Source organism: Talpa occidentalis, unplaced genomic scaffold (assembly GCF_014898055.3).
Source record: "Talpa occidentalis isolate TD23 unplaced genomic scaffold, MPIMG_talOcc4v2.1 talOcc4.12, whole genome shotgun sequence".
Taxonomy (NCBI): domain Eukaryota; kingdom Metazoa; phylum Chordata; class Mammalia; order Eulipotyphla; family Talpidae; genus Talpa; species Talpa occidentalis.
In genome coordinates this window covers 49,621,691-49,649,210 of record NW_023601212.1, presented here as the reverse complement: position 1 = coordinate 49,649,210, position 27,520 = coordinate 49,621,691, and the positions used below count along the sequence as shown (strand labels likewise).

At 42.7% G+C, this 27,520-nt stretch overlaps 1 protein-coding gene across 1 annotated transcript in view; it reads left to right on the top strand.

Moving 5' to 3' along the window:
* The window catches only part of COLGALT2 (collagen beta(1-O)galactosyltransferase 2), a 107,630-nt gene continuing 80,110 nt past the window's right edge, over window positions 1–27,520 (top strand). The window contains exon 1 of the mRNA XM_037506291.2: window positions 1–619. Within this exon, the coding sequence (XP_037362188.1) occupies window positions 357–619 (263 nt within the window). The 5' untranslated portion in view covers window positions 1–356. The remainder of the gene's footprint in view (window positions 620–27,520) is intronic.

Sequence of the window (27,520 nt, the reverse complement as noted above, 5' to 3'; positions counted from 1 at the left end):
CCCATTGGCAGACACTGCCACACCTCACAGCTCTGGGGGAAGCCACAGACCTCAGCTGTACTCGCTGCGCCTGGACTAGAGGAACTTTCCGCAGGACTCAGGACAAACAGCTCTACAGACAGACGTGTCTGCGAGCCCCAGCCTCAGAGGCTGCGGCTGCAGGTACCCGGTGCGCACCCGCGTCGGGACGGGCGGCGGCGCCGGCGGGAGGGTGTGCACGGCACAGGTCGGTGCGGGGTGAGCTCACCGCATCCCCGGCGCCGCTCGCTCCCCGGTCCCCGCCGGCCTGGGGCGCCCTCCGGCAGCCCGGCGCGGCGCTCGCGGCTGGACCTCCGCCGCCCGCCACGGCCCTGAACATGGCCGCGCGCCCCGCCGCCATCCTCGCCTGGTGGCTGCTGCTCCTGTCGTCCGCGCTGCTCCGCCGCGGCTGCCCCGCACGCTTTGCCGCCGAGCCAGACTCGGAGGACGACGAAGAGGAGGCGGTGGTTTTCCCCGAGTCGCCCCTGCAGAGACCCACGGTGCTCGTGGCCCTGCTGGCCCGCAACGCGGCGCACACGCTGCCGCACTTCCTCGGCTGCCTGGAGCGGCTGGACTACCCCAAGAGCAGGATGGCCATCTGGTGAGCCGGCGCGGGCGGGAGGGGAGGCTGGAGCGCCCCCAGCGCGGATGCTGGACCCGGGTGCACCCCGCCCGCACCCCAAACGGCCGCCGCGGAGCCGGGGACCGCTGGAGTTGGGGGGCGGGGGGAGATGCGGGAAACGCGCTGCGCACACCCCCTCGCTGCGTACGCTCGTCCTCGTCGGGCGGTGGGGTTGGGGTTCTGTGTGCTCCTGGGAACCGAGGGGTGCTAATGGGCACAAACAGCCCGCCTGAGCTCCTGTGGGGGTGTGGATGGGTCTCCTCGCCCTAGGCCCCTATTAGATTTGGGGAAATCCCGCAAGAGTGCTAGCTTCTCCCCCTTTCAAGAGACTGAGCTGCGGATGGCAAGGGGCGCTCGGGCTTTTGGGTGCCTGGCTTCTGCTCTTGCCTCCGAGGCTGAAAAGGTGACTCCTGGTTGTCTCCCCAGGGCAAGAAAGGGTCTGGGGGAGAGGGGTTTTCCTAGGGCTGAACTAAGTGGGGCCCACCGTGGTGTCTGCCCAGCCACGCCTCCACTGTGGATCCTGGCTTAGCTCTGAGTGCCCCAGGTTATCCCCGCTGAGGCATCCTCCTGGGGCGCATTCCCTTGCCAGAGAAGCAAACCTCGTGGTGCCCTGGGTACTGTGTCCTGGGGACCAAGCCCCCTGCGGGAAGGGGACAGTCATGTTTTGTTGGCACTGGGGTGGAGCCCTGGGCCTGGGTCCTCTATTCGCTCAGGGAGGGCTAGGGCATCAGTGGGTGAGGCTGACTGCCTCTGCTGTAAAACTCCATGCAGTCCTGCAACTTTTATAAACCTAGGTATCAGGGAGCAAGGGGTTGGTGGCCAGGTAAACCGCTGAGGGAACTGTGGAGGACAAGGAGGCCGCTGGCCAGGGGAGGTAGATAGCCAGGTATGTGGGCAGGAGGACTCTGGCCCCCTGACAGGATAGAGCCCAGGTCTCAGAGCAATTTCTTGTGATAAAGGGAGCTGTCCTCAGACAGGACGTTCTTAAAGCAGGGCGTAGGCAGAAAGAAGTAAGGAGAGAGCAGTAGCTGGACTTGGCAGCTAAAGGGTACCTGGTGGAAGAGGTGCAGAGGTGAGAAAGCAAACATGAGCCTGAGCGCAGCTCTGCCTGCACACTGCTTTACTATATACCCTGCCATACGTGACTGTGGCCACGGAGAAATGCCTGTGAGGAGGAAAGTGGGAACGCTCGTGTCCAGGTTTAAACCAGAGAAGAATTTTTTTTTAACCATTTCCATACCAAAAAAAAAAAAAATTGAGTGTCAGTTCTTGATTGCTTTTTGTCAAGAGAGACATTTTAAAATGGTCTTGGGTTTTATGCATTGGCTCATTTTAAAGAAGATTGCAGTAGTTACTATAGGAATTTGGTGAGGGTTGTGAAGCAGGCACAGGTTTTGCTACCTAATGACGGCCATTACTTCTTTTCTCCTAGGTAAGAGATACTGTGATCCTTATTGTACAAATGAAGAAATTGAGGCTTGGATCAGTTTCATAACTCAAAATCATAGAACTAATAAATAGTAAGACTGGGATGTGAAACCAAGGTTGTCCCTAAGGGCCACCCTAAAAAGGCAGCAGTGGGAATATGATAGAAACAAAACTCAGATAAACCTATAAGCTACAAGTTAGAAGACTTGTGTTGTTTGTCATGTGCTTGAGTTGTTTGAGATCCATAGACATGTTTCTATAGCAGTAAAATGAGGAAATTAGGATAAATAGTTTTAAAAATTCTTCTTGGCTCTTGAATTCCATGCAGCTGTGATATGATCAGATACAACCAGTAGTGATCGTTCATCCTAACTCCCCTGGATGGTGCAGTTTCTATGGTCATTGGTGTTCTTTGCAGATGGGTGATATTCTAATTCTGCTTAGACTTTTGGCATCTATTTTCCCTTGCTCTCCTTCATGGCCATGTCACTGTACTTTGTCCGTATGACCAGTGTTGCACAGTTAAAGAAGAAATCCAAGGCTTGGGTAAGGTCTTGGGCACCACCTCCTTTAGCCACTAATTTTTCTTCTATGAGTTCTGGCTAAGAAACCTTAGGTAATAAAGCATGCACTGGGTAATAATGATAATCCAAGTGCCAGATTTTAAATAGTCTTTTACAGCTTTCCAAGTAGTTTCATCAATGGGGTTATCTCATATGATCCTTACTACTATTCTGTAAAGAAAGGAAATTATCTTCATTTCATAGAAGACATTCTATCTAAAGTAATTGACTTAAGATTAGACTTATTTATTAATTTAGCAAATACTTATTAGCGAGAGCTCACAGTTCCTGTAAGCACTTCCCATTCATTTTCTGGTTTACTGTTCATACTCACCCTGTCATGTGTGCACTGGCATTCTACAGATGAGAAAACTGAGGCACCCAGAGATTGTCCAGGCACAGACTTCTAGTCACCTTCTTTTGTAAAAATGGGGCAGTGCCGTGTGTGGGCTGAACAAAGTTGAACAAGATATAGCTCCTCACAGACAAATATGACTCTTGCTGGGCTGGAATGGTTATCTGGATGGCATTTCTGGATGGATTTGGGGGAGTGACTTCTAAACCAGGTTGGGACAGCTGTGTGTCATGAAGGGTTCTTGAGTTGACACATAGTTGAACTCAGTTTTGAAGGACAAATAGGAATCCACTAAAACCTGGGAGAGAAAGAGAATTCCAGAAAGAGGGAACAAAGCAAGCCACTGGGACATGAGCCAAAGTTTGTCAGAGGAGATGGAGTGGATGATGAGATATGACTCTCCAGGAGGAGGCTGTACCTCAGTTGATGCTATGGCTTTGAGGGACTTCTGCCCAGCTTCCCTCTAGTTGTTTGGTGCCAAATTTTACTCAGCATTCTGATGTGCCAAGCTGACTGGTATCCACTCTGTAAAGTGATCGATGACCTAATGGCCGAGCTACCCAGACTTTATAAAACAAAACTGTGCTGAGTACCTCGTCTGGGGTGTCAACTTCCAGTGAATCCTATATCAGTAACTGGGCAGACATGCTCTTCTCTTTACCTGCTTACCTTCATAAGGGTCGGAGGGGCACATAATCAGACAGCTTTTCTGTGTGGGTGATTGAGAGGCCTACTTGGTGATCATGTTCAGACTTCCTGTGGTGTGATTTGTTTTTCTCACTAGATCTGGACCAGAGTTGCACTGCACACTTAAGTGAAATGAGTACCAACAAGTGGACCCGGATACTTTTGCTGTTCAAGAATGTGTGCAGTTATCTCTGTATGGAGCTTCTTTGAATTAAGTTGAAATAAGGAAAGTGTATGTTGTAGAGTTATTTTGACTCTATATCAGCTCAAAGGAAAACTCAGCAGGTTTACCTACCTGACCTCAAAACTGCTCCTAATGAATTGTTCCCAGTTAAATACCACAACTCTGTGATAAGACACTAAGGAAGATATCCCTTGGCTTCTGGTAGAAGCCTGCATAGAATTAATGGGATTGCTTTTGTGCTGAGATAAAGGGGACTGTGAGGCACCATGACAATGTGGCATTGCACTTCAGTGGCTCCTCTGTAATTCATTGAGGCTATGAACAATGGCTGACCTCATCCCCTTTCCCAAACCCTTGATTAAGGGGAGCAGTGTCAAGTACCTTAAGAATGAAAAATGGATGAAGGCCCAGGGAAAAGCATTTGACCCAACAGACATCTTAAGTTTGACTTCTTGAGGAGCTTGCTGTTGCCTGCAGGGGCATAGTCAGGAGTCACAGGATCTGTGTAGTTCCAAGGCCCGGTAATTACAGAATGATGTTGACATTACACTTGCAAGATTTTGGAAAGTAAGATACTACATGGGGAACCACTATGACCTTTCAAATAAAGACACGAGTTTCTGTTGACAGTAACGTAAATAATAACAAGCTTCTGTTTGTTCTGAGTGGTGCTGATCTTGACATTTAGCTCTATCTGTGGAGTGTTTGGAGTTTGTTTGGATTTATCTCCACATTTTAATGCTCAGCCAGTAACAGCTTGTTGAATATACACTAAATAATTATGTTTATGAGATGTTCCAAACTACTTTTAATAATAGCTGTCAGCACCAGCAGTGAGAATGAATGTCATGTTTTATCACTGTAGTTTTGACATTAAATGTGTATATTATCCTGATGGGTAGAAGTTTGAGCTCATGGTTGAGAAAGTCGATGATACTTTGGTCCTCTTTGTTTCATCAATCTGTTCTCCTTCCCTTCCCCACCCTACCCCAACTTCTTTACCTTATTTTTCCCAGTCTGCTAGTTCAGCACTGAGGGAAAAGTATGCAAGCTTAGAGTCAGGGGGCTCAAAAAATCCTGTGTGAACATGGCACATGAGTGAACTCCTAAGTGTAGCTTCCCCATCTAGAAATGACTAATAATGGTACCTACCTCCAAAGAGGTATTATAACAAGCAAATGTGACCACTGCAGAGGTCCCTTATATAAATATTACTAAACAGATAATAGTTGCTCTTTCCTATTTATCTTTTCTTTTTGTCCCATCTCCTTTACCTTTCTCTTTCCAAATGAAGATTTAGAAAAGGACATGTTCAAAAGAGACTATTTTCTTCCTTCCCACAGGAAATTCTTAACTTGAGGAAAAGTAGCATTTATGAAGGGAATGTTCAAATGCATGTGTATGCTAACTGATTTACTCCTGCTAAACCCTAAGTGAGAGGTGTGATTACTCTGATCACTTTAGACAGGTGAAACTGAGGCACAAACAACTAAAATAAATGGCCTGAGGTCACAAGGCTAGTGATGGTGGAGATGGGATGTGACTGAGGCTGCAAACACTGCAGATGGAGTACAGATGGTCTGTGTAAGATCAAGAGAGGACCAATTAGTTCTAGCTGTTGCTTCTGTCATGTCACACAACTTAGGAAATAAGAACACCAGTGTGCTTTCAAGCAAGACTCATCCCTTCTGCTTGAATGACACAAGAGGTTCAGTGGTCCCTTGTGCCATCTTGATATTGTCACTTAACTCTAACTCAGGTGCTTTTTAATTACTGAGCTGTGTTGTTGATAGATTTCCTCAAAACAGTGAGACAAAGCATATAGGTTGTACATAAACGTACAGGTTGCTTGCCATGATCACAGAAGACAGCAACAGAGAAAAGCATATTAAGTGTTGCTAGTGGCCAGTGAATAAGGCAGCACTATTTATTTACAAGGTGACTACAGCGTTTTGGGTTCATATTGTTAAAACAGAGTGTCAGTTTTTCAGCCTTTTAAGTTAGTGGCCTTAGATTGGGTTGATGCCTAAACTCAACTTTCTTCCAAATGGTTAGAGAAAGCTACCGATCCCCCCCAGCCCTCCAATTTCAAAACATGACTGAACCTCAGATTTATATATTTCTTTTGGGTAAAAATTGAAGGAACTAATGAATGTTACCAACCCCATTGCTCTAATAAATTGCCTTGGTTCTATTTTACTAATTGGACCCCATGGTTGGGAAGTCAAAGCACAGGGGAATGAAGGGATTTCCCCTCCGGCATGTCACATTGAAAATAAGTGTTGGGATGGGAGAGAGACCATCTCTAGATTTTAAACGCTTCGTGGCTATTTTAATGTTGATTAAATGTTTAATGTCGAATTAGGGTTTAAATGAGTGTGTCAGTTACTCTAAGCAGGGTTTGGTTTTCCAGATTTGTCTTGAACTCCCTTTTCCAGGTAATTCTGCCTCTGAGTTTCTTTGTGACTCCATGTACAGAGCAGGCTTCTTGTGGTTCCCTGGACTGTCTCTGGTGGCCGAAGGAAGGAACAATGAGGGCTTTGTAACCAGAAAGGCTGCTGGTTGTGCCTCCGTCCTTTTTCCAACACTTAAATGTGCTCATAGCACTGTGTGGCCCTCCCTTCAAGCTGAAGACTAGAAGTAGTGGAGTCGGGGCCATTATAATGCTAGTTTCTGCACATTTATTCAAATAACATAATATACAGTGGAATTAAAGTATGCTTAGTTGCTACTATTCCCCAGTTACCATATTCTAAAGAAGTTTCCCTACATGGGTTTCAATCATAGCTCTTGTTTACTCAGAACTTAAAAATACATATGTTGTATGTGTTAACATTTTTATCTTCCAAGGAGTGACTTGTTTGTTCATTTGATTGCATAGATGTACTAGCATCTCAATAGTTGCTGAATGGAAAAAAAAAAAAAACCTGTAGGTGTCTTGTATTTAATAGTTATTCAGTTATTTTAAATATTTTCTTTCCTGAATTTATATTTTCTTTAATTGAAAAAATATACTCCCATAGTAAAAAAAAATCCAACTGTTCAAGTGGGAATATGGGGGGAAAAAAGTAAATCTCTCTTGCACTTTCTATCTCCTGCCAGAGGGAACCAGCATTAATAGTTTTTTATGTATTCTTCTAGAAACTTTATGTGCATGTACATACACTCTTTTTTTTTTTTTTTTTTTTTTTTTTTTTTTTTTATAGAGGCATGCTTTATTTATTTGTTTGCTGGTTTGTTTGTTTGTTTTGTTTATACATGCACTGGGTACAGTCAGAAGCGCGGGAGGGTGAGAGAATTCACCAGAGCCAGAGCGGGGAGCAGAGCAGGCAGAAGGACCGAAGTACACTGCTGAGGGGAGCAGCGGGCGGCAGGAGAGGTCTGCACGCCATGTGGGACCCTCCTCTGGTGGCCGGGGAGCAGCCGGGGATCGAACCGGCGCCGCAGAGGCCGCGGGCAGCTTCGCAACCCAGCGCTCAACCGCTGCGCCACCGGGGAGGCCCTACATACACTCTTTTAATGCTAACCAAATGTGAGCGTTTTATATATCCTGTTTTGTATAAGTGTAATGTTTAAAATCAATCTTTATGTTCCAGGTTATAAAAACTCTGCCAGCTTACCTCACCCCTGCCCAGGGGGCAGAATCAAAGCCAACTTCACATACACCTGTCCCAGGTAGCTACTTTGAACCCCTCCCTGATTACACCCATGTTGCTCTCTTGTCCTTGTGTCTCTGGCCCCCAGAGAATCTGACCCTAAGCCCATTTAAAAAATAGCTTCTTTATGAAGTATGATATGTACCCCAACAAGTATGTGTATCATAAATGTATAACTAGTAACTTTCTACAAACTAAACATGTCCATGCACCAGCACCTGCCTTGTTAGGCCTGTATTTGTACTCAGCAATGAATGTTGGGGCAAGTGGCCTCCTTCTCCTGTACTGTGTCAAGGCAGTCAAGTCTCCATCAGGTCTACTCTCTGCGAACTTGTGATTAGCCCCATGAAGCTGTCTGTCTGACTTTGTGCCGAGGCTTACCTGGCCCCTGTGGCACTTGGGTAGTGACTCTTGCTCTCTCTATCCTGAGGCTCCTTGGGATCCCTAGGGCTCAAGTAATAACTGTTCTAGAACCAGGAGGCTTGGCAAGCTGCCAGCCTGTGACCTAGTGGTGAAAGGATCAGTATCCTATTACTTTTCCCTCAGCTCTTCATTCCTCTGGTAGGGAAGCTGTGTGTTAATGTTTATTAAAAAGGTAAAAGGGGATCTCATTATAGGTAATAATTGAAAAGTCATGCAGAATGTAAATAGAGTGGCTGTAATTAATTCACTGGAACTTACTGCCATTCAGATCCATGCACACGCCACGTTTGTGGTTGGGGACACTAGCCAAGTCTCCTGTATGAATTAAACCTTAGATTTGGCTGGAGGGCATTTCTTTTCCTCTCTAGGAGCACCATACAGAAATCATTTCAGACTTAGACTTCCAGTAATAGTTTCTTGACATTCTGCCAGAGCTAAATGTAGGACTTGGTAACACATTTCTGAACTTATGACAGAATACATTTAATTTAGGCAACAATTGTTATTGTTTTAGTGGTTTGTCAAATTCAGCAAGCCTAGGTCTGCCTCTGACTTGTTGGTGTGCTGAGATTTTCTTCTTATATGAACATAATGCAAAATAAGTCCCCTATTTTCCAATTAATGTTTCAAGACCCCTCAGAAGATTGTATATTTCAGAAACATACTTCATAAGTATGAACCTGGACTGTAAGCCCTTAAAAGTAGTCAGAAGGCTGGCTGTGGGGTCTGGCTGCTGCTGAGGAAGCTTCCTTAAGAGTCCCTGCTTTGTTAATCAACTGGCTGTGTTGCAAGAGGTCTACCTTCTAGGTTGAATCACTTCAGACTCCACTGAGGGACATGAGAGGCCAGTGAGAAGAGAATCCATAAATGGATTGTTTCTATGGTCTGCTTGTTTGTGTCCCCGGAAGTTCCTCTGCTGAAGTCTTAACCCCACAGGTGATGGTATGTGGAGGTGGGGTCTTTGGGAGATGCCTTTGGATAGAGTCCTCATGAGTGGGAGTAGCACCTTATAGAAGAGGCTCTGGAGAGCTCACTGACCCCCTTCCACCAGGACAGACTCATGAGGAGGTGCCATCTGTGAAACAGAAAGTAGACACCCACTAGACACACAATCCGTGGATACCTTGATCTTGGATTTCTGAGCCTCCAGAGAAGTGTGAGAGATAAAGTTCTCTTCTTTAGAAGCCATCCAGTATATGGTGATGCAGTCTGAGCAGACAGAGAGCCGCCAAACGCAAGAAAACCAGGAAGGTAGTGAACAAAACTGTCTACACTCTAGACAGGAGGGAAGTGGGAACTCCTTTTTCCAGCCCCTTTTGTTTCTGAGAGTGATTGTACATGCCTTGGAGATGGGGAAGGCAGTGGACTATAGCACACTTCCGTTCTAACAGGACAAGAGAGAATTCTGAGGAAAGGAATGTGTGGATGTGCATTGATTGGCATTCCCTAAAAGTCTAGTGAAGTGAGAAATTGCTGCTTTCCTGGGCCTTAGGAAAGGCAGAATTTTCTGAACACTAATGGAACTTCAATTCCTGGGCTCTTGTGAGAAATGTGGTTATGGACATTTGAAGCTATAGCATTCCCCAACATGGAGGCCCTTGTTGGATGGCTGGATAGCATTTTAGTTTCTTGGTTTACAGCCAGCCCCATAATTTGTCCAAGTTCCACACACCACAGTGATTACAGTGTAGACTGGCCAAGATAGTGGCAAGCTGCTGCCAAGTGGAATCAGGATTTTTCATGTCATCAGCAAGATCCCATGCAGCACCCGAGACGCTGTCTTCCCTCTGCTGCAAGCATGGGGTGGGGGTGGTGGGGCATAATGTGTTCCGACCCTCACACCGTGTGTTATGTTTCACTTAAATTTGGTGAAGTATAAAGTTTGAGACAACCAGCATGCTAAAATATATTTTTCAAATTACAGGGCTCCTCTCTACCTTTCCTCAAACATGTCAGACTTTGAGATTTACAGAGCATTGATTTCCAGCCCCAATTTTGCTCTTCAGTGAGATAACCTCTGCATTTCTAAGGCAGCATATTAAAGATATTATATCTATTTATTCAGCTACTGCACATTGTGTATGTGGGTAAGTCCAAGTAATCGTATTAAAAGTTGTCACTGAGGTTGTCTAAAAGTTACTCACCCTCATTGGTCAAGTTCACTGGCCATGAGCGGACATAGTGCCTGACACTTTTCTGCCAGTCTTTTGATTATAAATGCTTTGACTGCTGGTTCCTAAATACTGGATCAGGGCCAACTACCTCATACCATGCAGGGCATTTGTAAATGACATGGATATCTGGGCCCTGCCTTGGCCACGTTCTATCATATGTCCCATGGGAAGGACCTGGAAATGTTATGTTAAACATGAACACAGTCCTTTGGATGTACCACTGGGTTTGGACAATAAGAGGAGTTCCCAGGAGATCCTGGAATAGTAGGGGGTTCTCCTGGAAGGACTGAGGGGGCTGTGTATGATCTAAAGTACAGGCAAGGGGATTTTCAGAGCTTGGAAAGTTGGCATGCTAGAGAATCTTCTAACCTTCAGGTTCCAGACGCTTAAGCAATCAAGGCTAAGGGGTTTTCTTATTAAGTAGCAAGGTATTGGATTACAAAGGAGAGGCTTTGTCAGGAGTACATCATTTTTTTTTTATTATTGTTGAGTAAAGCACCTATGTTCTCCCTGCTTTCAACAGTACTTATTTTTAAAAAACATTATTTTTAAAGGCAGTGCCATTGTAACAGGGTGGTCCCCAGGAAAGGGGGAGGTTCCAGATTCCTGCCCCACCCAAGGAAGGGTGGAGCTGAGCAGGAAGAGGAGAAGCTGGTGAAGAGACTAAGGAAGGAAGCAGGATGGAGCCAGGAGACCTGGAGGAGGCACATGGAGCCTAGAGACACGTGAAGAAACTGCGCTTGTCTTTTGGTCGTGGACTGGGTGACACAGATGTGGGTGAGACCCGTGGGGAGGTGACAATGGCAGCTTTTATCTTGATGTTGATTTTGCTCTTTTCCTTCCGGGCTTGTCTGGTTGTTTGTGACCCTTTTCTGTGGGTCCCCACTGGAAGATGTTTTAGACTTGTGGCAGGCTTTGGGGCCTTGCTCTGGGCCGACCCCATATGGATGGAGTTTTACCCACGAGGGGATGGGTAACTTTGGGTGCTTCATTTAGAAACTAGACTCTTTGCCTCACCTGTATTGTTTCCTAGTTTTTATTAAAGATCCTTCCCATTAAAGTGTCATATGTTTTGTGTTGATGCGGCGGATGGCAGAACCCATTTAGAATAGGCAGGTTTGCGGGGTTTGGGCAGCCCCTCTCCCTGTCCTATAACACCTCAACTGTTGGCCTACTGTACGAATCACCTAGCACAGGGAGCAAAGACAGTTCTCACACCCTTTTCTTTGTTCAGTGTATCTCACAAAATGAGCTCAGTAAGCACTTAGTTTTAGAGAGGAAAAACTATCTTTTGATGAACATCTCTTAGCAGAGGAGAAGGAAATCACCAGTGCATATTTGAACCACTTAGCTCCTTCTATTTCCTAATCTTGGTCCCTTATTTCTTGCCTTTCATTTTCCTACCTTTGATTTTCCTCTTTGGCATGCCTTTAAATAAAAGCTCCTCCCTGCATTTGTGAAAAATATAAACAGTCTATTAAATTATCCTTCTTTTAGCAGTTCAGCCTTAATTGTATGACATGGCAGTGCTTCTAAGCTTGGTGTCTTCACTAGTTGTTAATAAAAATAGAAGTTTTGGAAATTGGGCTATTCTAGTCACCACACAAAGAGTTGTTCCATGTCTTCAGCTGATATCATAGCATTTTACCACCTTCTCTGCAGAAAAGGTCACACTCAGATGCTACATTTTGTATGTCCCACACCTCATTTTTTGGTCACAAGTCTATCTAAAATTCCACAGTGAAGTTTTCTCAAGTTTATACATTCATTTTCTCTTTTAGTCCACTTTTTTTTTCTCTCAAAAGTGGGAGCTGCACCCCACAGCTTAGTGCATCTCTCTAAGAAGACAATGCTCCCAGGAAGGTGAAGTCTGGCAGCAGGGTCCCTGGGACACTTGTCTCCAGCCAGAATCAGCCTTATCCACCTTCCCCCCATGCACAGAGCATACCTCATATTTTACTGCCTGGTGGAAGGACTGGGAACCGTCATGCAAACTGTGACTTTCAACAAGCCGCTTAATCTCTCTGGGACTCAGTTTCTTCTCCTATAACAAAAGAGCCGTGCTAGAGTTTTTCTCCTCAAATGTGACAACTTATTAGAATTATTCAATGAGGTTTTAAAATATACCAATGCCTGGGCCCCACACCCAATCACTTAAGACTGCATCTCTGGGGTTGGGTCAGGGCAAACCTCTTTTGAAATGTCCCCCAGGAGTCAGACTGTTCAACTAGGCTTGAGAACCTTTAACCTATACATTCTCTGGGGTCCCTCCCTGATTTAACAGTGTTAGATCACTCTCTTCCTGGGAGTGACCATACTTGAAGATTTTCTTGAATCCTAACTGTGCATAATTGAGGTTTCCTGGATCCTCAGCCAAACTTTAGATCTTCTTAGTGACCTAAAAAAAAAAAAAAAGGAAGTTTTCTCAGCAGCTCACTGTATTCATCCTATTGTATGCTTTGCTCAAAGGTTACAAAAAGTGTTACCTCTGCAGAAGGCCCTCCTTAGTAATGACTGAATTGTCTGAGGACATGACAAGAGGGCTGACCTTGCAGGGGACACATACAGGACTTCGCACATGAACTCTGGGCACCGGGTGTAGAAGCAGCTGTAGAAGCAGTAGCAGCCCATGCTCTCCTTTCTGGGGCACACAGCTGTTGCCCCTTGGCTGAGGGGGCTGCGGACATAAGGCTTGTAAGTGTATCTCACCAGGCTCCAGCCAGCTGAGGATTCCTTCCCACAGTGTGTGTGTTGGTGTGCTGCCCAGCCTTGTGTCTAGGTTCTTATTTCATGCTGGTGCAGGCTTCTAATCATCTCTGAATATTGGATTTCTGATGTTACTTTTAATGGCTTTGCATTTTAGCTTCTTTTGTTTCTAGATTTGCATAAACAGTGCTGGCTTTGTCCTGTGTTCTTGACACAGCTTCAAAGCCCTGCCTGGGCATCAAAGACATACGCTGGATCCTCATTTCTTAGGCATCAGATTGCAGCCAGGTCAGCAGGTGACTGGAGGTTACAGCCCCACTTCTAGGCCAGTTTTCTGTCTCCCAGAGATTAGATTCTGCCAGCTCCTCTCTGATAATGGGGCTGAATCTTAATAGCTTTTCCTGAGGTCTGTGCAAATTCGGGTGAACTGAAGGGTCATGGCTGGTGTTTGTCTGAAGAGGATAGGACAGAAGCTCACTAATATTTACTAAACTCCCTCCACCCATTAGAGACAGATTATTCAGGGTCCCTCTGGGAAGCATGGAAAACCTGGGCCCATTGGCTAATCTTTGTCGATGTTAGCATGTTGAGGGCCAAATCCTCATTTGCTTCTGTGTTTTATAATAAAGGCAGGCATTGAATACCCAGTTATCCATGTCTGGTTGTCTGTAGTTGGGCCAATAGAGGCCAGATTTTGGCAGCAGATCAGTTTGATCCAATTGTTGAGCAGGCTCTTGAGCTGTCTCTATGCTGTCCAAAGGTGTGTTTAGACCATGGAGACCCACTTTTACCTCAGTTCTGAAAAAGGGCTGGAAAGTGATCGGCAACATTCCAGTTGGGCACTTTAGAACTGATTTCATCTAGTTCATTATTGTTTGTGTGTGTGTGTGTGTGTGTGTGTGTGTGTGTGTGTTCTCCAAGACTTGCCAATGTATTTTCAAATTATCTGGTATTTTTTGCTTAGTCTTAGTCTCCTCATCTGCACAATGAGTGTAGGACAGACTGATCTTTAAAGACATTTCTAGTACCGCCATGCTAGGAATTTATAGTTCTACCCTTTTTACCATGAAAAATGATACTGTTGCTGCCCTAAGATGGTATTTGGAGCTTCATTTCTTTATTTGTACTTAAATTGTACTTCTTCAGTTTTAACTTGCCCATAGTTCATAATATTGAGGAATAGACTGATGGTTCATATCACTTTCAGTTACAAAATTTAAAAATATGTATTTTTGCCCTTTGTGATGGTTAATTTTATATGCCCGTTTCACTGGGTCATAGTCTCTGGATTTATAGCCAAACATTATTCTGGACGTTTCTTAGAGGGCTTTTTTAGATGACATTTACATTTAAATCATAGGATTTTAAGGAAAGCAGATACCTCGCTTAATGAGTTGAAGGCCCCTAGAAGACAAGAGTGACCTCCTCAAACAAGCAGGAATTGTTTATGAGATGGCCTTTAGACTTGAACTGAAAAGCCAGCTCTTCCTTGGGCTTCTGAGCTGCCAGCCCCTCCTGCAGAATTTGGTCTTGCCAGCCTCCATAATTGTGTGAACCAATTTCTTAAAATCTTTTTCAATTGAAAGATGGGTGGATGGATGGACGGATGGATGGATGGATAGATGGGTGGACAGATAAGAGACTATTAGTTTATTAGCTCTATTTCTCTGCAGAACCCTAATGTAACATCTAACCTGAAAGAAAATATCATCTCTTTCATGAACAGCAGCCAAAAGAAAGACTATGATGAGAAAAGAAAGAACCCAGATAATTATATCAGAAGACATACCTCCAGATCTGAAAACTGGGAAAACCGTTACTGTTGACTCTTGGAATGGAATCTTTGTGACTGAGTATTCATATCGCAGGTGTTAACATTAGATTTGACTTTTCACATGCTTGCAAAGAGAGTAAGTATAACTCGAGGCTGTCTCCCTATTTTTTCGAAAATGCAAAATGTAGGAAATTGACATTGCCATTTAATGGGAAAAAATATGTATTTGTATTCTTTGTAGTAATTGCTAGCCAGCCGGCAGGCTGTGTAGATTGCTTGTTTGCTGTGTGAGGAAGGTAGTGCTAGTGCTTCCACACTTTAGGAGCAAGGAGAGCCTGGCAGTTGGAAATCAAGTTTCACTGGGCTAGTGGGTTATTGCACTGAAGTGGTAACTGCCCCCCAGGGAGAGACTTTACCACCCCGTAGCGTCATTATGCTGCAGAGATGCTGAAGCTGGCTCTGTGCTGAGCCTTCAGAGGCCAGGAGCAGGAGAGCACATGAAAGATCCTAGTAAAGTGAAACTGGCTTGTGCTGGGAGGGTGGGGGGGACCTTCCTGACTGATGCTTTAGTGTAGGAGCAGAGGAAATTTTCAGGGGAGTGGCAATAGGGAAGGAAGATGGGGAGACAAAATCACTTGTCTCCTGATTTTGAATGTGTATGCTACAGGAAAATAAAATCAAGAAGGCAATGATTTTCTTTTTCAGAGAGTATTCCCATTGGTGTCTCTGATATGGATTCAGGGGGTTCCTTTTCCAAGCTACAATCAGTAAATAAAAAAGCAAAATGTTCTGCTGGATCAGAGTTATCCTGAGAAATCACTGCTCTTTGGCTGCCTCTCTTAGTCTTCTCTCATCTTGGCTACTTCATGGATATTCTCAAGCTGTAGGCTAACTGCCTCCTTGCGCTACTGCCTAGCACCAGCTGTTTTGAGTTTCTGAAGACTTCTCAAGGATGCCTTAGTAACACTAAGGCCCAGGCAGCATAGCAGAAAATACCCTCATGAGTTTTTCTTCTCATATGGCAGTAAATGTGACTTAAGGACTGAGGGTCAAACCATTTTTGTCCAGAGGCAAGTGGATTTTGATACTTTTTTCTGTTGTGTATAATGAAGTATCTGAGATCTGCTGTTTTTATCCCTAGTCTGTATTTCAGCTGTCAAGTTCAAGATAATGAATTACACTGGCATTTTGTAGCTTTGAATAGAAAACAAAGTTTCCCTAAAAAAGGGACACTTCATCTTTTTGATGTCAAACAGCAGAGAGTAAATAAATCATATTTTATGTTTCACCTTCTGAAATTGTTTCTCGTTAACAGATTTTTGGAATTCTCATTGAATCCAATATGCTACTTTCTCTAACATCATTGGTTCCACTTTTTCTTTTCTAAGTCCTTTCTTTTTATGATTTCAAAGGGGTATTTTTCTAGGTAGGTTTCAGTGAATTTATCGATGGATTGTTCTATTCATTGATTGATAGAATTGGTGGAACTCAGCTCTCTTACCAGAATAATTAGGAAAAGCTATTTTTTTGTTTCACCTTATAAAAAATGAGTAAGACTTAAAAAAAAAAAAAACAAAAAACCCAGACAGACAATTTTTGTTTTCAGCAACTTAAAAAAAAAATATTTGGCTTCCTTGGCCTTTGATCCATGAGAAGACCAAGGTTACACATGGCTGCGGTCTGTGGTTAATTCCAGCCCAGGTGGTAAAATAATACACCATGATCCCCAGGCTCCTGAACAATCAACTGTTAACAAGTGAGGTCATTTTGGGTAAAGGAGTGCACATGCCATTGTCTCAGAAGAGACAGGGCTGAAAATGCTCTCTGGGGGCCCTGCCTCTGATTGCTTGTCCCAACTCCTCCCAGTTTAATGGAAACTTGATCTCCATCTCATTTTCCCATTTCAAAAAGCTAGAGTGCTATGCATCCCTAGCTAAGTAGATAGCAGGGGAAACAAAGTAACCTGTTGTTAAACAAAAGAAAGGGACAACAGTAGTTATTTTATGGCTCTTTTCATTGAATTCTGTCACTAAGAAGAAATTCATACTTTTTCAGGCTCTATAGAAAGGCAGAAAACCTAGATTATTGCTTTCAAATTGTTTGAAATATGAATACAATATGTGCATGGATATTTTCTTGCTTCATTTCAAAGGCCTGCTTTCTTAAATAGTAAATTGTAGCTAGCGGTGTGGTGACCCTCTCTATGGTGGTCCCCAGTGACCCTCAAATCCTGGAGTTCACGTCTGTGGCCTCTGGCCACGCTGAATCATGGGACCAGTAGAATAGGTGGGAGTGAGTGTGTGTCAACTCTCAGGTCAGGTCATATAAGCATTGTGGTTTCTGCCGTGGTCCCCTGAATTGCTTGGGTGGGGAGGATGTCCCCTAGGCCATGAGGGTGTTTAATATTCCCCAGGAGCAAGAATGAGGGAGAGGAAGTAACATCTGAACCAGCCGACAGCACCAGCCGACCACCATGTGAGCATTTTGGAAGAGGATCTTCCAACTCAGTTAGTCTTTTAGATGACCCCAGGCCCTGGTGCCATCTGAGTTCAGCCTCATGAGAAACTCCAAGTAAGAATGTCCTAAGTGCCCGACCTACACAATCTAAGGACCTGATTAAATGTCACTATTTGATGTTCTGGGCGTATAGATATAGATTCTCTCCCTGGAATCTATGCTGTACTGGAGGAGAGAGATGATCAATAAGTCAGTGGACACCAGGATGAGTTAAGATATGTGCTGAAGGGTAAGTGAGGCAGGATGATGACAGTGTGCTCTCTAGAGCAGAGTACATCATATATACGTTGGCTAGAAAAGGACTTTTTGAGAATGTGATATAGGTTCCCCTCACTATCCAAAAATATGTGATATAGGTTTCCCCCACTATCCAAAAGTATGATAATGGTTCCCCCCAAAAAAGTACGGTGTTCCTATCTGGTAGGTTAATTTGTCGGGGGCAGGAATACTTTTACTGTTAATTTATATGGAAAAATTTGTGAGCATCCTCAATCCCCAAAATTAACCTTCCAAAGCTACCAAGGAATGTTCTAATTTCTGATAGTGGGGTCTCCCTGTATTTGAGTCAAGGCCTGAATGGTTTGAAGGAATCACCTTGTCAAGGTGGTAGAGAGGGAAGAATAGAGGAAAGGGGGGAACTAGGCAGGTTCCAAGCCAAGGAAAAATTCCAACAGCTGGAACAAGGCACATAGACCACCATGGCTAGTCCATTTTGGGCCCTATGTCTGATTTGCCTCTGAATGGCACTCTTGTTATTCCTTGAGTTTTTTTTTTTTTAAAGAAGTAGGGGGATATGGTCAGATTCCAATATCATCAATAATACAACATTTTAATTTCAGGTTTTTAAAAAAGATTTATTTATGCATACAAGAACTGGGGTATAGGCCAGAGATGCAGGTGGGTGAGAGGATTCATCAGAGACAGAGCAGGGAGCAGAACAGGCAGACTGACTGAAATACATTGCTGAGGGGAGCAGCGGGCAAACAGGAGAGGTCTGCTGCACCATGTGGGTATCTCCCTGGCCAGCCGGGGATAGAACTTGTGCTGCAGAGTCTGCAGATTGCTTCATAGTGCAGTGCTTAACCCCTTGCACCACCAAGGAGGTTTTAATGATCCAGGAAACTACATCTAGCACCCACCAGTTAGTGAAAATAAGTATTATTTGTATGTTTAGCTCGAGTATTATGTCAGCACATTCCCTGTCGGAGTTTAGTTTTGGTGAACAGGGTTGAGAGAGGAATTTGATTGAGTTGTGGAAATTACCAAGAAATGATAGACATAAAATAGAGTTTAAGCGGGAGCCAGAGGACACAAGGTCTCTCATTTGTGTTCAAGCATCCCGAGTGTTTGGTGTAACTTGTTTTTATTGATACAAGCAGCACCCCCCCCCACCTCAGTTTAGTTACTAGACAATAAAATGTTCTCTTAACATTTGGTCTTGTCCGGACACACATTCACTACCAAGGTTCTGCACCATCAGATTATTCTGTTTCTTTTTCTAATCTAGTTTGTCCCCTAGACATAGCTTCACAGACACAAGCAAAAAAATCCCAGTCTATACTTGGGCCCATCCTCTGACCCAAACTAATCAGTTTTTTAGCCACAGCCTTAATGTTTTCCTTGTAACACTACATGCCTTAGGGATCTCCAACAATTCCCTTTGTATCCTCTGCATCCTGATTTCATAGTGGAATGTTCTCAAAAGATTTGTTAGTTTTTTCTTTTTCTTTGTTGTCATCACTGCCAGCACTAACAGGATTGAGAGGCAATATTCATAAAAAACTAAAGTGCTTTATTTGAAAGTAACTAAACTAAACTAAATATACAGCCCCAACAATAAATGAAGAGATTCCACACAGCCATCCTAAGGGTCTCAAAACCCAGTGGGTGCTGGACTTTCTCAAATCTGCATATCATTTCTTCCTTAAAGCTTAGGAGTGTCGGAAGGACCTGCTAGACTTACACCATTGTTTGCTGAGTTTTGGGTGAGTTATTTGGTATACTTATGAATATGGATCTATATCTGCAAAATATATATCCATGTATTATATACTGCTCTGCACGTGCCCCCAGAAATCATTTCAACCCAGTGTGCTTGTGCTTGAAGTTCCTGTTCCCGCAGGTGATACCAGTTGACATCTCATTCTAAAAAGAACATTTCTCAGATGGGCTCTGGGCTAAACAGAGCAATTTGTGTTGGGTTTGCTTCAGTTTGTGCTTAAACTTTGATTTTCAACTGTGCAGTATTATACCCTTTAAAACTCTTCTGTCAGTTTCAATTGTTTGAGGCTTTCATTTCTTATCTCCTGAAGCAGGAACAAGACCATCAGACATAAAGAATGTGACTTCAACACGTCTGCTTTGGTCAAATATTATTTTTCTATTAATCTCTCAGTTTGCCAATTAATGTCACTGAGAACTTGGTCAACCCAAGTACAGGCAAAGGGTACTGATTACCGATTTAAAAGAAAAAGAAAAACCCTGTGAATCAATATTCAAGTTAAGTTTCTTGCATAAACCCATTAGTTCTGTCCTGGGGAAAGTTTCAATGAGTAATTATTTTAGACTAGTGAGCTCATAGCTGTCTGCCTGGCGAGACTTAGCTCTGGTTTCTTCATGAAAAATAAGATAACTGCCAGGATTTTTCTGTCTCATACCTGAGTCCTCACAAGTGCTGTTTTTCACTCTGTACAATTTAGGTAGTTTAGGTGAATACCATGTCCTCTGCCTTTCATAGATACAGTAATCAAGAAAGGAGTTGATGTTGAGAAACCAGAAATCAGTGTAGAGAGCAATGATTCATTTGTTTTAGAAGGGAGAAGCATATTTTTAGTAACTATGAGAGGATCTTAGCCATTCAAATACAGGATGTTTCAGAATCTAATCTCTAATAAAATAATCCCTATAATCTGCTTTGCTACAGGCACATGTTTACTGCCACCATGGTCTCTATTTGTTTTTTAAAGGCTTCCTCCACTCCCCTTTTTGGCATTCTCACTGCTTGCTACTGGCAGAAAATATGTCTTCCTTCTCAATTTATTCTGCTCCCTGCTGTCTGAAGCATCTTCCAGCATATTAATTTATGACTTTGAAAGATCACATATTCATCTTTGTGGAGGCCTCTGTGTCAAATTTGGCTCTAAAATATCTTAGGCCTTTTCACTTGGCAATTTTGTGCACTATTTATATATGTATTTTCTTAAATATCTAGATCTTAAAGGCAAAGTGAAGAATGTGTGTAGTCTGAAAAAGCTTTGTACTGTTCCTTGATTTTATTAGCACTGAAAAAAGTTTCTTATGAATGAAATCATTGTTAAGATGTGTTTCCATTTTGTTTGCTTCTGGAGATATTTTCAAATCTTGATTTCTGGGAATGGAATTCTTTGTACACTTCCTAGGAAGGGAAATATAGTACACCATTCAGGATACCTAATACTAGGAAAGAAATGTCCTTCTTCCACTTATGATGCTAGAGTGGAAGAAATCACCCATCCCCTTTCCAATATAGTGAGATGGGAAGAAAAGGTGTCTAATTTGCAAATGTTAAATTCCTAAAATATAATTTTTGAAAGTAGTTTAGCTGTTCCCAAATTTTCTTAATGCCTTTCTTATTGGTATATGCAAATACACCTGGTAATTTAGGGGAAAGCTATTATAGCCTTAAAGAATCATTTTAAATTAATATATGACAACTACATCTGCTTAATGACCAGATTGTTGATATGTGCATTTTTTTCTAAACAATTTGTTATATAGTATTCTGCAATGTAGTACCTTTCACTTAATGATGAGAGCCAATACCTTGAACTTAATGTGGTAACACTTTCCATGAATTAATGCATTCAGAACTTACAAGCCCATGAAACACATATTATTAGTAGCAGCCTCATCAGACAAATGGGAAGCTGGTTAGACAAATTTAGATTTTTCCAGCACCACGTTTAGTGGTAGAGTGGCTTGGGCCAGGTTCAAAGGTGGGTTGAATGTGCAGCTAATGAGGCTTGAGCTTTAGTCCCCCTGGTGGGAACCCATTGCAATATACACACATCTATTTTGGTAATATAGAGAGAAGTGAAATATTTTATAAGGAATTGACTAAAACTGCTCAGCCAGCTTCCCTTCCATCACATTTTCCTTTATTTCGACTGGCATTAGAGTGGCAGTGGGCACTTTTGGGGCCTGGTAAAGGGCATGCATTTAGTTGGAGTTAGTGTAATAGTATGGTTCACAGTCACTTCCTTGTACACTTTATTAATTGGAAGGCCCACTTAGCATACAAGTGCAAGAGCAGAGGCTTGTTTGTGTAGCTGGGATGAGAAGTGAGTGAGGTGTAGAAAAGTAAGTTGAATGTTGTCTCTGGAAACTACTTCCAATCATCATACATGAAAAATTTGGGAAAATGTTGGATCTTATCCATCCTCCTGTGAGATAGGTCTTTTTCCATATCTACAATGGCATCAATTGCAATTAAAAATATCTCTGTGTATATAACACACATCTTGTCTCCACCTTACAACAATATAAAGCAATAGTTACTAAGTTGATCTCTTTCATAATGTAATAAGCTGATGATTTGCCTATTTAGAACCTTTAAGTAGAAAACAATTAGATAAATCAAATTTTTTTAAAAAAGGAATGATGTTATTATTAATTCCTAATTAAGTCTAAAACTGTTATCAGAAGCCTGTTTGATAATGCAGTGAGTATAATGGAATATAATTATAAACCTAAGAGAAGAGACATTTCTCTTTTTTTTTTACATGGAAATGATATGAAATAGGATAAACCCAGAATTAGTGTGTCTGAAGAGCACAGACTTGTGACATTGTGCCGGGTACAGATGTTATTGCTACATTGCTTGACACCCCAAATTGTGTTCTAGCAGATTTAATACACCGTGGAATGACACTGTCTGGAAGTTCCATGTGAAAGTACACACAAAACATCACCAACATAGTGAAATGACTTGAATGTTTTCCAACGTATTAGTAATAAAAAGCAAATTTCAATCAATCTTGACTGAAGAAAGACTGAATCATATTTCTATTCTCTTTCTATACAGAGCTACTCTAACATAAGAGCTGTTATAATTGTCACATAAGAGCCAATTGTGGGGCGTGCAAATAAAAATCTAAGAAAGTACATTTAATAGAATATTTTTTTGCCTTTTGAATATTTGTGGCATTTCTCAGCTTTGGAAAATCTGTTCTTATTAGTTCATTATAATTTAACTCTGAGACAAACGTACTGATTGTTATAGTTATTTATCTAGTTTATCATGCTAAATTAAGATGCACTTCCCTACTTACTTGTACATTTGGAAGCGTGTATTGTATATCTTTTATTAAAATCTGTTCCCCAAGTTATTGAAGCTTCAAGTCCCACAAAACCTTGACTCAACCCTTAGATGCCCAACCTAACTCCTGCCCTCTGCACCCCCTGCCACTTAGTGGTACACAGAGTCCCTTTAAGCTCAATTTTTACTTTGACTGTTTCACAGACCAGCTGATCTTTCAATTCAAGTTTCATGTTAGAGCTTTCTGAATTAATGAAATTTATCCTTGTTTAATACTGAAGTCTTGCTACTGAAAACAAAAACTAGCATCCCCCAGTTTGTAGTTATAAATAGTATTTGAACACCCACACTCATTTCTCACAATAAAGCTCTTTGAAAACATTCTGTGTAGCTGCTTTACCATGTGGGAGGGCTTAGCAGAACATGCTCCATGCTGGGCTTGCTGTATAATCCCCATGCTGCTGCCATTATAGTGACTGATAATTTAAAATCACAGTGAATATATATTTTAAAACATCTTGATTCTGAGCTTTAATTAATAATTGTCATCTTGTCCATCAAAAAACTCATTTTGTCACATTTTATTAACCTCATCTGACCACAGATCCACATTGTGCCCGTGAATAAAGCCATCCATGAAGGTTTCAGATTGGGAGTAAGAATTCCTTTTTTATAGCATCGCCTTGGATATTTTAAGATCTTCAGCATAATCACTAAAGTTCAGAGTGACTATTGATCAATTATAATGAGTTAGAATTTCTAAAATGCGTTTCACACATTTCATACACGTCTGCAGTTGGGTCTTAGGCTTTCTTCATAGTTTTGCATATCTAACTTTTTATTTAATTTACCAAATCCTTACATTGCTCAGGAGGTGTCACCAAAGTATCCCTTCTTCACATCAGCCTCGTGAATCCTCCTGAAGTTTCTCCCTAAGCTTCAGTAAAATGATTTCATGCTCAAGGGCTAGGGAACTTCCATGTGGATTTCAGCCCGAAGAATATCCCAAATGTTTACCGATTCCATGAAAGTGAGCAAATGGTTTACACAGCACCAAATTAAAAGATATGCAAACACATGGAAGCATTCTAGTTTTTCATTCACCAACATTACCAAGAGTCTTTCTTTCTTTTTTTAAAGATTTGTTTATTTATGCATACAAGAACTGGGTTACAGCCAGAGAAGTGGGGGATGAGAAATTCACCAGAGACAGAGTGGGGAGCAGAATAGGCAGATCTACCAAAATACACTGCTGAGGGGAACAGTGGGCAAGACAGAAGAGGTCTGCTGTGCCATGTGGGTAGCTCCTTGGCCAGTCGGGCATTGAACTTGTGCTGGAGAGGTTGCAGATAGCTTCACAGTACTGTGCTTAACCCATCAGGGAGGCCTACCATCTTTCTTTTTTATTTTATTTTATTTTTATATTCCCCATACAATTGCAACCCCGATTTTGACCCCAATGCCTCCTTCCCCCCCACTCACAAAGAGTGTCTCTGATTCATAGTTGTTTGTTGATTTTGATTTTTTTCTTTCTTATAGTTATTCTTTTTTCCTGGTCCATATTTAGGTTTTCTAGATTCCTGGTATGAGTGAGACCATCCAGTATTTTTCTTTTTCTTTCTGGGTTATTTCGCTGAGCATGATCCCTTCCAGTGCCATCCATGTTGCTGCAAATTGCATGTGTTTATCTTTTTTGGATGCTGAGTAATATTCCATTGTGTATATATACCACATCTTCTTGATCCAGTCATCTATTTTTGGGCATTTGGGTTGTTTCCAAAGCTTAGCTATTGTAAACTGTGCTGCTATAAACATAGGGGTGCAGGTGCTCTTTGGAATTGATGTTTCTGTGTCCTTTGGGTAGATACCTAAGAGTGGAATTGCTGGATCATATGGAAGCTCTATCTTTAGTAGGTTGAGGGATCTCCACACAGCTTTCCATAGTGGTTGGACCAGTTTGCACTCCCACCAGCAGCGCAGGAGAGTTCCTTTCTCTCCACATCCTCGCCAACAAAATGTGTGAAATACAGCTTCTCTCTCTCCTCTGGAAGCCTCGCATCTCAAAGAAGCAGGATGGACTTAGGAACAAGGCACTGATCTGAGAGCATGGAGGGGCACTGAGTCAGGTTGGAAATGTTGACTGTGACTTCATGGTGCCAGCTATCCAGAAAAGTAACAGGTTTTGTGTGTACTTACTGGATGTCTAATGGGATTTCCCTCTCCAGCGAGCCAAGCCTTCGGCTCTTGCTCTACCTTGCCCTCTCAGTCTGATTCTGCCCCCCCCCCCACCATTGGAACTCATTGAGTCTTCTACTTGCTACCAAAGGCCCCTTCTGTCTTCAGTTCCTTCTAGCCTGGACCAATGGCAAATGCATTTGATATTCTTGGTCCCTTGTCTTTTTTCTACCCATCTAGAAGATCTCAGATCTGTCCTCCTGCAATTTCTACTTTGAGGTCATGTTCATCATACCTAGCCCCCAGCACCCAACACACATTTATATTAATTTTGCTACACAAGCAGAGCTCTCTCTCCTCCAGTGTGCCATCAGCTGCCTTGTTAGGTCTTACTCTCTTCCAAGTCTACTGATCTCTTCTCTCCTCTCCAGGGGCCACAGTTCTCTCTGACTTCTGTGCCTTTGTAAATCCTCTTTGTTAGATCCAGGTTGCTCGTCTCCACTCTTTCTTTGCCTATTTTTTAAAGACTTATAATGGAGCATACCTTCTTCTAGTAGGTTCTCCCAGGACTGCAATCTAGGCAAGACCTCCTTGGTCTCCCAAAGGATACTTGTAACAGTTTTCAGTGACCCGTTTGATTATTTCTATCTGTTCCTAAGGCAAAATTTCTTGAAAACAGGACCTGTGTTCCTCTTGTTGTATCTCCAAATTCTGGCATGAGCTGTCTAGTAGGAAGGGATTCAGTAAATACTTGGAAAAGTGTAAATACATTAATTTTTAAAGATTCTGACATCAATATCCACTTTATTTATTTACATAATATGATAAAACTGAGGACCCCAAAGACATCTAAGAGTTTGCTCCCAGTTCCTGTCTGGTACAGAGTTAGGACCCAAACTGAGATCTTGTGCTTTTTTTCCCAGAAGCAGTGGAACTGGATTTCTCGTCTGTTGGAAACCTTCTCTTATTTTGTTTTTTTTGGTGATGGGAATAAAGTGTATGTGGACGCACAGTAGGAGGATGAATTTTATGTGTTTTTAGAATTCCAAATAAACATTTCTTTATCATAATACTAAGTTCAATATAAGCAACTGTGATTCCTTGCTTCAAAGGGTGATCCACACTCATTATGAAAACCAAATTCAATCATTTTCTCTATCTCCCTTAAGAAAAAGGACTTTGTAATGTGACCATTGTTGTCTTTTTATTTGGTTTGGTGGAAAACACTTTCTCCTTCAATAAAGGTACCATGCACATCATTTCACTTCTTTGTGGTGACTATTAAAATCTCTGGTTAAGTAGCATTTCTATTTTTATATTCATGAATAATATTTTAGCATGTTTTAAGATACTTGTGAAGACATTTGTGCAAAATGCTTATAAAGATAGGGGATGAAAATGTCATTTGCACCCACCATCTTAAAGAAGAAGGCGGCAGAAAATGTGGACAGGCTGGCAACCTGGCCTGAGCAGAGACCTCAGGGCAGTCTCAACTCTATGTTATTTTTTTTAAAGATTTATTTATTTATTTATACAAGAACCAGGGTTCAGGTCAGATGTGCGGGCGGGTGAGAGGATTCACCAGAGACAGGGCGGGGAACAGAACAGGCAGACTGACGAAACACACTGCTGAGGAGAGCAGCAGGCGAAACAGGAGAGGTCTGCCACGCCATGTGGGACCCTCACCAGCCAGCCAGGATCGAACCTGTGCTGCAGAGGCTGCGGACATCTTCACAGCACGGTGCTCAGGCACCTGCGCCACCAGGGAAGGCCCTCAACTCTATGTTATTTTACTCTTGTGGTTTTTTTGGGGGGGAAGAGAAGCCTGAGAAAGGCATTCTCAGCAGTCCCAGGGAATAGAAATTTCATTCCTTTGTTGCCCTTTTCTCTTTCCTTATATTCTTTTTAGAAATAACTGTATTCTGAATGATGGTGTTTTACAGTAAAAACTAGTGTGAGTGTAAAAGATTGTATGATTTGCATTTGTACCCAAAGCATGCTGGTCAGATCACAATTATTGGTTTGTCTAACAATCTGGGAGCATATTAACTAATAGGTCAGATGCTGCTCACTTGTGTCTCACACAGTATTGCCTATAGGGGCTTGACATACTCTTCACACACCCTGAAAGTGAGACAAGGCACAGGACCAAGAGAACTGCATAATGATCATAATTATGTAATTACAGTGAAAGCAAGAGGGCACTTGAAGTTTCTGTTGCCTTGACTTACTGAAAGAATGTTCCCCGACCATATGTCTAAAGCTGTGAAACAGCTGATTCAAACAGGAAGTTGGTTTTGCACAGCTTGGGTGTCTCTTTAAATACGACTGGCTGTGGGGATGCAGGCTGCTTGACTTTCTGTGTGTCTGACAGCAGGAGACCAGGAGTGAGATTTCAACAGCCAGCTTTGAAGATAACTGGAAGTTGGAATTACTCTGGCATGGATTGGAAAGAGATGGGAGATGGTGAAGAGCAGAACAGTCTCCAGTCTGCTGTCTCCTTCTGGATAATTTCTGTTTCCCAGTTAAGTTGTCAGAGAGCCATGTTAGAGAAGGGGTAGTGAAATGAAAACTTATCTAATCAGATTCCAGCATTTGTTCAATGCTCCCCAAACAAATCACATGGCGGGCACTTGCATAACTGACATTCACTTAGATCTTTACAGGGTCTTGTGCTTTCAACTCAAAGTGGGGTGTGCATGAAGGAAGGAGATGAAATGTGGATGGCCTTCTGAGTAGAGTTTGAATTGGCTTTGGAAAGGCTGCAACAGCCCTTGGATCTCCACTTGCGTCCTCAGTGGGTTGCTGCCACTGGTAATTATATGTCAAGTAATGGCCTTCTCCCAATGTGCAGCCCTTCACTGAGCCTCAGCATGGTGCCATGAGAATTAAAAACAGACCTTCCTGCCTGCTGACCTGGGATACTTGCTTCCCCTGCTGTG